The following is a 10,281-nucleotide window of genomic DNA, read 5'->3' as shown; positions in this document are numbered from 1 at the left end:
GACTTGCTGGCCGAGTGGCTGACTCGACTATAGCGGGGTAGCGCTAGTTAGCCATCGGCAACTACGGGGCGGCTCCCGGAGGCCACGTTGTCAGACGGCCGTTACCACTGTGTCATTGGTCGACTCCACCCACGAGGATGCGAGGGGTTGAGGGTGAATTCGCGAAGGGGTGGTGGGCGGCGCCAGGGCGAATCGACGACGCTGATTCGACGCCCGGTCACCAGTCGCGTCGCGCCGACCAATCGACAATACGGGATTAGGGTGGCTGACGACGGCGTTAACATCTGCCTTCCGGCAGCAGCTATTTACCAGCGACACACTAGCGGCGCCGTTGCTTTTTTTATGGTATAAGTATGGGATATATATGTGTAGGTAGATAAGTGGAAAGCTACCCGGGTGGAAAATGGGTACGTAAAGTAGGTAAACAGGGGGATATGGCTACGATCGACAATTGCATTTCTGCGATTCTTGTAAATCTTGAGATTCCAGGAATCTTTGAATCTATAATGACGAGATCGTATTCCTAGAAATTCAAACTATATTGTTAGACTACGTAAAATTTCTAATAAATTTTTGTCAATTGTATGTATTAAATTGAGATGTATATATCTCTCTGAGATCTATAGTTATATATATAGATTATAATCTATACAAAGATATATTACAAAATATAATACGATTAGATATGATGCGGATCTCTTACAATTAGTGCAGTGCATTATATCGATCAGGCCATTTTGTCGGCGTTATGTAATGACACACCCCTCTCGCGAGCGAACTCTCGTTTACGAGCTGCGCGCGACACCCCGATCGATCACGCCCCTTTGACTTCTTGGCTTATACCAGCCGGGCAATTACATCTTGGTTTCGATTTTTATTAAACGAGAGTCGCGTCCCAAAACGAATTCAAATTCTATTATTTTATCTATATTTTTATGTTTTTATTCTCAAGACATAAATTTTTTTTTGTGTATTAATTGCTGTATATATACACATACTTTTAATATGTTCATGTGATATCTAATAATCGTCGTTGTACATATCACCAATTTTTTTTATTATTGTAATATTTTACAATTCTACAAAAAAATATTTACTGTTGTAATTCTTTGCCTAATCTCACAAAGTGCGAGAAATTCAAACAATAAAAACTTTCATTTAACATAATAGTTAATCGTCTATAAAAAAAGCTTAACGATACTAATTTGACTCTATAATAATTATCATAGCAATTGAAACTAAATAAATCTTAAATGACATTAATAACAGCTATTATAGAAAGGGTGGACATTACATATTGAGTTTCTCTTTGATTTCCCCAATCTTAAAATAATACATCATACTAATAGTATGTAATACTTTTAAAAGCATTAAAAATTTTATAATTTATGTAACGTTATAAAGTCCGTATGTATTGGGATAATTTACTTGTATTCAAAAAGCACTGCACTGTACTTCTAAGATATATCACTTAATTGGCACTGCTGCAATTGGTCTTGTAGCTGAGCATATCGCATTTGTAACGAGCGCTCTCGCTCCGTCTGTCTAGTTACGTCTTCCATCAGCGCATTTATTCTTCTTGGAATTGCTGCATTTTCTTGGGTTTGCAAAAATTTAAATGTCGATAGCTCAAGATGCGCTTGCTCTATCTGCTCCCATAAATCATGCAGCTGCTTTGTCAGCACCTGTGTCCTGGTCTATTCAAAAAATAAAACAACAAATTTATAAGAATAACATCAATTTACACGAGGATTTTTCTCAGAAAAATTATATAGATTAGAAAATGTAAAAAATTTACATAATTTGTGCGGCTAAATCAAAATTTTTTTGTGTAAATTGACATTAATTTTATTTTATTGCTTTATTTTAACTGAGATTGAATGCAAACTACAATCTCAGTCTTTATACGTTAAGATATTCTTAATTTTTCCGAATTTTCTGTATTATACATTATTATACTAATAATATAATGTATACTATTGATATAATAATGTATATTATATAACACGGAAAATTTAAAAAAACTACCAGTATTATATTACTATTCACAGTATGAGTTCTATGTAAATTATCCCAAAAATGTATTAATGCAGAAATAAAAATGCGTTTAAAATATAATATTACATAAATAGAAAACTATTCCAATTGCAATAATTATATTAAATTTAGAATATCAAATTTTATTTACCTGATAACCACCAGTAAGTACTTTTAACTTCTTTTCCATCCTCGCAGCACGTTTAGCTTCTCCTGTCATATGCATACGATTTTCTTCTAATTTTCTTTCGCATGCCTCCACTCTATCTTTCTTCGAAGCTAATGTTGCACGAGTATATCGTTTCTGTGTTTCGAGATATAGAATCTGCGACAGACATTCTTCCCATACAGTGGTATAGGCGTCTAAGCTTAATTCTCCATGTGCCATTCCTTCCTTTACAACTCCCATTTCATCAGTTAACATTTGCTTGGCCTAGATTTAAACATTGATTAATGAACAATATGTATGTAACACAGAAATAAAACCTATAAATATAATAAAATGTATGTAACGCAGAAATAAAAAATATAAATGTAATAAAAAAAAATTGAAAAAATATATAAGAAATATGTATTAAAATATAATAAAAAGATTTTATATATGATAAAAAGATTCTTTTAGACTCACAGCAACAAGATCGTTTTCCTCGAAAGCATCATACGAATGTTGTTCTAAATAAGTCTGAGCCTGAGCCAATGTTGTTGCAGCACCCTTTCGGCCTGGCTGTGTCGGATTATGTAGTGCATCATAGTGTAACATTGTTATCATTTCTCTCTTTATCAATTCTTCTGCCTAAGAATATAATATAAAGTAATTTGTATAAAAATCAAGAATATATAGAAATATGAAACTTTATGTATAGAGCATTTTCTGCTTACCCTCTGTAAATCAGTTAGCGGTGTATCTATATATGGTCTCAAAATATTCATATTTATATCTGCAGGTCGTGGTAAATCTCTTTGTATCACTTGTGACCTCCGTGACAATTCTCTTTTTCCTACAGAAAAGGAAAAATATTCGTTATATCTACCAGCGTTTTTTCGAATAAAGCAGGTTTAATCGATCTCGCATCGATTTAATCCGCTATAAATCAAATATATTTGTAAAATTAATAAGGTTAGAAAAAGATAAATAATAATTCTGTTGTAACAAAAATGTATATATAGTATATATATAAATTTGTGTTTTATGTGTATAATTTTCTATAATATAAAAATATGATTGCTCTGAAGTATTCTAAAAGATAAACGAACACATTTTAAATATCAAAATGTTGCAAAAGTGTCACTGCTTGAATTATTCATCTGTATAAGCAATTTATATTTAATAGACTTACTTTCTTCTAATAATTCCTGTTGTCGCCTTGCATCAATATCCGCTTGGTCCTCGATTATCTCAACTGCAGGTGCACTGGTATTTTCCTCATTTATATCTCCATCATTTATATCTATCTCATAATCATTACACGGTGCAGGTAAAGAGCCTAATACCGAACGTAATGAACTCTTTGCTTGGGTCTGTATGAGTGGAGTTTCTGACCCATCCACATTTTCGTCCGGATTTATATTGAGCTTATCGCGAACAGGTGTTGTTGCTAAAACTCCATTTTGCGTTCGCACTGACGCCCCGCCTGGCGTATTGAAAGAATTCAGGGGTGTTCCATCGTTGTGCTGTGATCGAAACGGAGTGGTTAAAATTGTATTCGGTGTTGCGACGACATTGCTAGGAGGTACAACGCCGGTAAAGTCAGGATTATTCAATGGGGTATTCAAGCCACCTAGAAAAAATATTTATAAAATATAGACATAACATATGAATATAAATATAAAATACTTATAAAAAACTTATAAAAAGTATGCGAGACTCACAATATGCATGTATTAAAATTATCAGAATTTGTTATATTCTCACCCTTCAGTGGTGTGTCTACATGTGTAAGAGCCATAACATTTTGAGCTTCTTGCAAGATTCTGTCTGTAGCGGCTGGTGTGCGAGGTGTTACTGCCGCGTTTGTAGGTAAAGAATAATCGGCTAATAAACTCTCAGAGAGTGTAATACCGCTTTCAGTAGCAACTTCTCGTGCAACCTGTAACAAAATATTAAACAATGTATTAATATCATAAATTTCCAATACTATGTATAGAAAATAAATAGGAGAAAACATACTTCCGAGGCTCTGCCAAGTTTAACAACTTGCTGTAATTCTTGATCGGAGATTTGTGGTTCTGGTAAGACCAACTTACTCCTTTTCTTTACAGGCTCTTCATTATTGAGCATACCCATAGGTATATCATTCTCTTTACGTTGTTTCAACTTCTGTTTGTCTTTCCTACGCTCCATTTCTTCTTTTTCCTGTCGAAGCTCGCCATCTAAATGCTGTTGTCTCATTCTTGAAAAATCAATCGCCAGAGGATCGACGTGTTCGTTTGACGTGTCATAGAAACCAGGTGCAGGTCGTTTCTCAAACGGTATTTCTGTATTGTAATTAACGCCACGTTTGCGCTTGTTTTTTTGAGAAACCGTTATGCCAGCAGCTCTTAATTCTCTGCGTTTCTGTAGAGCAGCAAGTCTACGTGCCTCTTCTAATTGTTTTTCACGCGCTTTACGTTTTGCTTTCTTGCCTTGGGTATTTGCTAATCTAGCACGTGCCTCAGATAACATTTCTAATTCTGTAAAGGAATACAATTATTATTAGAAATATGTATTCTTTTTGTTAAAAATATAATTATTTTTACAGTATTTAATAAAAAATTTTGCATTAATATTAAAAAATTAATGATGCTCTAAACAATGATTTTTAACTCACCATCTTCATCCATATCTTTCGGATCTGGTCTTGCTGGTTTAGTCTCTGGATTTGGATCAATTTCACCTGGTTTAAGTTTACGAGGATCATCAACAGCATCATCTCCCTCTTCTTTCTTCTGAGCTTGGTCACTAAAATAAATCAATAGTTATATAAACACTAAAGCTAAATCAGAATAAATATTCTTTTTAAATAAAATCCAATCTTACAGTAAATATTCATATCGTTCCAAGCATTGCGCAGCTGTTCTGCCTATGATAGGGGCAATAGTTCGCCACTGGGTAGGCATTAACTTCGCAAGATGAAGTAACTTTTCATCTTCTTCTCTACTCCATTCAGTTTTCTTTATGCTTGGATCGAGCCATTCGAACCAGCGCGCCTTGCACTGCTTCGCCGATTTTCTATGCAATAGGGATGCAATCCGGCTCCATTGGTTTTTGCCATATTTCATTACGGCTGCTTTGAGAATTTCATCCTGAAAACACAATTTTTTTCATTAATAAAATTAATTATTTTCACACATCACACACATACACGGATCAAGGTCCAGGTTAGAAAATATTGTATGTCATTTACCTCCGTGTTCCGCCAGACTCCACCTTTTATCATAATCCGCGGCATTTTTTATTTTTATTTACTGTACGTTGCTGTACGTTTATTTCTTTATATCTTTACTTATAAAGCTTTTCAATTACAATCGTGAGTAACGGAAAAAATCTCACATCCCCACATGCGGTAAACAAGCCGAAACAAATTGCGTTATAGATGCGGAACGATAATTTTTATCATGCTAAAAGCGCTCACAGATGTCACTGTCATCATTTTGTTTCGTTTGCGAAAGAAACGACTGATTGACCAATCAGAGCAAAGAATTTTTGTCCCTCCCGTCCTGATTGGTCAATCAACTACTTCATAATTCGCGTATATATTTTTTATGTTCGACTATATTTATGCCATGTGATTATTTTTGGTTATCCGCTGCGTTTTAAATTGTGGAAGATCTCAAACAGATATTACAAGTACTGATTTATTCTGTATACACGATATTATATATTGTATGAATACATTATTATCTGTACTATTTTTAATTTGTGATAATCTTTAACAGAATGAAAGTTTCCAAGAAATCTGGAGGATTTCAATCCATGGCTCTCAGTTTTCCAATATTAAAAGGAATTCTCAAACGGGGCTATAAGATACCTACACCTATACAGAGAAAAGTATGATATTAATAAAAAAATATTTTAATTTATATTACATTTCAAGTATAATAAATTTTGTTGATTTTTTATTTTTGTTAATTTTGTTATTAATATACAATTATATTTCAACAGACTATACCATTAGCTCTTGAGGGAAGAGATGTAGTAGCTATGGCTAGAACAGGTAGTGGAAAAACTGCCTGCTTCTTAATTCCTTTGTTCGAGAAACTCAAGGCGAGGCAGGCTAAGACTGGCGCACGAGCACTGATACTATCACCCACACGTGAACTGGCACTGCAAACGTTGAAATTTATAAAGGAGTTGGGGAAATTTACAGGATTAAAAGCAGTTGTGATTCTGGGTGGCGACAGTATGGATAATCAATTTAGTATAATTCATGAAAATCCTGACATTATTGTTGCTACTCCAGGGCGATTTTTACATATATGTATAGAAATGGACCTGAAATTGAAAAATGTTGAATATATTGTCTTTGATGAAGCCGATAGGTAATAGTTTTTCTTTTATGTATTTATAATATTTATGTCTATATTAACCATACTAAAGTTAAGATTGTACATTGCAGATTATTTGAAATGGGATTCGGAGAACAGATACAAGAAATTGTGAACAGATTACCTGAATCACGTCAAACGTTGTTGTTCTCTGCTACTTTGCCTAAAATCTTAGTAGACTTTGCAAAAGCTGGTCTTCATGATCCTATTCTACTTCGTTTGGATGTTGAAAGTAAATTGCCCGAAGGATTAACATTATCATTTATTACATGTCGCCCTGAAGAGAAATTGGCTGTACTTTTATGTTTGTTAAAAAGAATTATTAAGCCTGATTCGCAAACAATTATATTCGCGGAAACTATGCATCATGTGGAATATATCCATCAGGTAATCATTAAAATAATCATCTTTTAAATATATTTTGTGTATATTACTTTGAATTCAATAATTAAATATATTACTCATAAAATAATTTGTGATTACAGATATTGGATAAAGCAGACATTTCTAATACTTTTATCTACTCAAATCTGGATCCCTCTGCACGTAAAATAAATGCAGCTAAATTTCAAACTGGCAAAGTAAAAGTTCTTATAGTGACAGATGTTGCTGCTAGAGGAATAGATATACCATATCTAGATTGTGTGATTAATTTTAATTTTCCTGCAAAATCTAAACTCTTTGTACATAGAGTAGGTATGTACATTTGTAATTATTTTATTATTTATTATATTTAATTTAATTTATTATTATATTTGGAGATCAGATACATATAGCAAGTGCTTAAATGTGTTACCTATAATAACTATTTATTTCTTAGGACGGTGCGCTCGAGCTGGTCGTGCTGGAACAGCATATAATATCGTGAGTTCAGACGAATATCCTTATCTCTTAGATTTACATCTCTTTCTTGGTCGGCCTTTAACAATAATGCCGACTACAGGATCCATCGAAAATATGGAATCTGCCGTGGGAAAAATGCCACAGGCCATGATAGAGGAAGAACTGAGTCAGTTAATAAATTGGCATAACAACTCTATAGATCTCGTAAGTGTATTAGTTCAAATTGGTATAACCAATCATATTTCTCCTCTTTTTATCACATTAAGTGAGTATTTGTATTTTCAGACAAATATGCAAAACGTGTGTAACAACGCTTATCAACGGTATATCAAATCACGACCAGGTGCTTCAACAGAAAGTGTTAAAAGAACGAAAGAACTTTGTATAAATGAAGCTGGAATTCTACCTCAGTATTCTGATGTTTCTCCTGCAGCAATAGATATAATATCTAGGATGAAAAACTACAGACCACAAGGGGTAAGTGTGATCTTTCTTATACAGATAAAAAAATGTTATATTTAAATTTTAATATTAAAATCTTTTATAGACGATATTTGAGATTGGTACAAAAGCAAAGTCAATTGATTACCAAGCGATGAAGACAAAACGAATACTTCACAAAGAGAATATCTTTAATTTTCACAGAAAGATGGAAGATCGCAAGATTGAAGAAATTAAGACATCAAGTAAATATTATGCTCATAAACTATATTATATTCATATGTATTCACATATATATATAATACATACACAATATTGAATTTTTTCAACTTTTATAGAAAATTTGCCTCAAGAAAGTAATTTGCCATCCAGTAGTGCAGAAGAAATTAATGCTGCATTCAGTACAGTGATAGTTCCAAAAAAAAGAAGCAGTGACGATTTGTATAAAATTTCAAAGAAAAAGAAAACGCAAACAAAGCGAGATGAAGAATATTATATACCTTATTCTGCACCAGACAAGCATACAGAGGAAGGGTAAGAATTGCCACTATATAATTCTTTGTATTTTAACTCACTTTTCTAACTTTTAAATATTCTGAACTAATAAAACAATTTTTATTATATCACATTTCAAAATTAAAAAAAAATTAAAATTAAAATTTAATTCTCAATCTTTATTCTATTTGAAATTTGTTTTGTTTTTTTCAGTTTAGCTGTCAACAATTTTGCCACAGAAGCCGATAAAGCACAAATGGATTTAATGGCAGACAACGAAGAGAGCCAACATCTTCAAAAGCAATTAAAGAAGTGGGATCGAAAGAAAAAGAAAATGGTCACCATTGATCAGGTCCGTATATTTATTCTCATATAAAATTTTTTATCTTAGAAAATAAAATTATTTGCTGTATATTTTATCGAAACAGGATCCAAAAGCGAAAAAAATACGTACCGAATCGGGTGTATGGATACCTGCTACATACAAAACAAATCGATATAATATGTGGAAGGAGAAGAGTAAAGTTGATGAAAATGACAGCGAAAATGAGAGTGATAATGAGGAAAAATGTTTACAAACGCAAAACTGTAAGTTAATATAAAATCTTAAAAAATATTAAATCTAATCATAAAATTTGTTTTATAATTTCTCTTTTATATCGCGCATATCGATTTAGATCGATATATTTATATCGATACGCTTATATCAATTTAGATCGATATACTTATATAGCGATGTATTCACAACTCTAATCATGTATTATACATAAATAAAAGTGCTGCATCTTGTGTTTATTCTAGTTCGAACAACAGCAAATACACATTGGGCGAGGCACAATCAGAAACTAAAGGACAAAGTTAAAGCAAAGAACGAGCTGAAGAGACCCGAGCAAATCTTGAAGGCGCGGAAATTGCTCGAGAGAAAGCGCCAAAGAAACGGAAAAAAGGCAAAGGTAAAGGTAAAGGCCAAAAAAATCACAGAAGGAAGCATTGAAACATTTTTGATGTCTAAAATATGTATGTAATTATATTTTAATAATTATTGTAATCGAAAGTACATATTTTTTTATTTCCTTCTGTGAGTTATCATTTGAAATAAACATAACAAGAATATTTTTTCGCAATTAAATATAGTAGACACGTGATAACAGCGTTATGTTTAAACGATATAATGTTTAAATTTTCCACATACGTGTACGTGTATTTATATAAGTGAATATGCACGCGCACACACACACGCACACACACATATATATATATATATATATATATATATATATATATATAATGTATGACGCAAATAGGACACATTGATTTAAAAATAATCGTGCTCAATAATATCTCTCGAAAGCACAGTGACCTTATAAGTGAACGTTGTACAATTTAGGATGGTTGATCTTGCATCATAACATAGTGTTTACGTTGCACAATTGTGGGGTCTCCCATAAGGTATTACGAAGACTCGCTAGGCCCGCTTTTGCGCGAAGCCTTAAGAAATTTTTGCGTCATCGAGGAACGTGCAACTTGCTCGCGATATAAGCCGCTGAAGGAAAACGCAAGCTGATGCGACCGTAAATTTTATCGAATTAACTGTTGGCGGAAGCTTATATCTTTGAGCGCCGTCGTGAGAATCACGAGACGATCGCATGACGAAGCAGAAGATCTGCTTGAAAATGATACATCTGGTTTCTTGCCACTTGAACGTTTTCTTAAAGAAACGTGACTAAACGTCTTACAATCCTGTGACATCACTTTGTAAAAAAATATGTCACGTTAGCGACATTCCTCGGCATTTTAATTATTATGCAGAACTTGGCGTGAAATAACAATAATATAAAAGTAAGTTATTGCAACATATTATGTCTGTATTATCGCGTCAACGTAGAATAGCTGTCGCGTGAAGGACATTTTTCAATAATTTAGAATCTCGATCAGAAACAT

General features: G+C 33.1%; 2 protein-coding genes across 2 annotated transcripts; one reads left to right on the top strand and one right to left on the bottom strand.

The window, feature by feature from the left end:
- Positions 1–608: 608 nt before the first annotated feature.
- Cdc5 (cell division cycle protein 21) lies at positions 609–5,603 on the bottom strand. Its single transcript, XM_029302313.2, has 10 exons — positions 5,421–5,603; positions 5,054–5,319; positions 4,845–4,975; positions 4,205–4,707; positions 3,950–4,124; positions 3,375–3,815; positions 2,917–3,035; positions 2,666–2,830; positions 2,189–2,470; positions 609–1,697 (listed from the first exon to the last, which is right to left on the bottom strand). The coding sequence occupies exons 1-10, from the start codon at positions 5,463–5,465 to the stop codon at positions 1,458–1,460; spliced, it is 2,367 nt and encodes a 788-aa protein (XP_029158146.1). The 5' UTR covers positions 5,466–5,603; the 3' UTR covers positions 609–1,457.
- A 175-nt stretch (positions 5,604–5,778) lies between these two features.
- On the top strand, positions 5,779–9,397 carry LOC114930567 (ATP-dependent RNA helicase DDX54). The gene is given in 13 exon segments (XM_029302377.2): positions 5,779–5,863; positions 5,953–6,064; positions 6,179–6,555; positions 6,633–6,948; positions 7,047–7,257; positions 7,382–7,608; positions 7,690–7,881; positions 7,952–8,090; positions 8,184–8,379; positions 8,554–8,692; positions 8,769–8,928; positions 9,142–9,293; positions 9,296–9,397. Coding segments are annotated over 12 exon segments (2,259 nt in total). The 5' UTR covers positions 5,779–5,863; position 5,953; the 3' UTR covers positions 9,335–9,397.
- The last annotated feature ends 884 nt before the right edge of the window (positions 9,398–10,281 follow it).

This window comes from Nylanderia fulva, unplaced genomic scaffold (assembly GCF_048542155.1).
Source record: "Nylanderia fulva isolate GAGA-0341 unplaced genomic scaffold, ASM4854215v1 Scaffold30, whole genome shotgun sequence".
Lineage (NCBI taxonomy): Eukaryota > Metazoa > Arthropoda > Insecta > Hymenoptera > Formicidae > Nylanderia > Nylanderia fulva.
Note: the sequence above shows the minus strand (reverse complement) of the source record. Positions and strands in the feature narration are given on the sequence as shown.

What these genes read in the sequence shown, in the direction of transcription:
- Cdc5 (XM_029302313.2), bottom strand. Translation starts at nt 5,465, where the DNA reads ATGCCGCGGATTATGATAAAAGGTGGAGTCTGGCGGAACACGGAG. An exon ending in GAAAGATATGGATGAAGATG is followed by an intron (nt 4,708 to 4,844) that starts GTGAGTTAAAAA and finishes ATTCCTTTACAG; the next exon opens with AATTAGAAATGTTATCTGAG. An exon ending in CGCTAACTGATTTACAGAGG is followed by an intron (nt 2,831 to 2,916) that starts GTAAGCAGAAAA and finishes TTATATTCTTAG; the next exon opens with GCAGAAGAATTGATAAAGAG.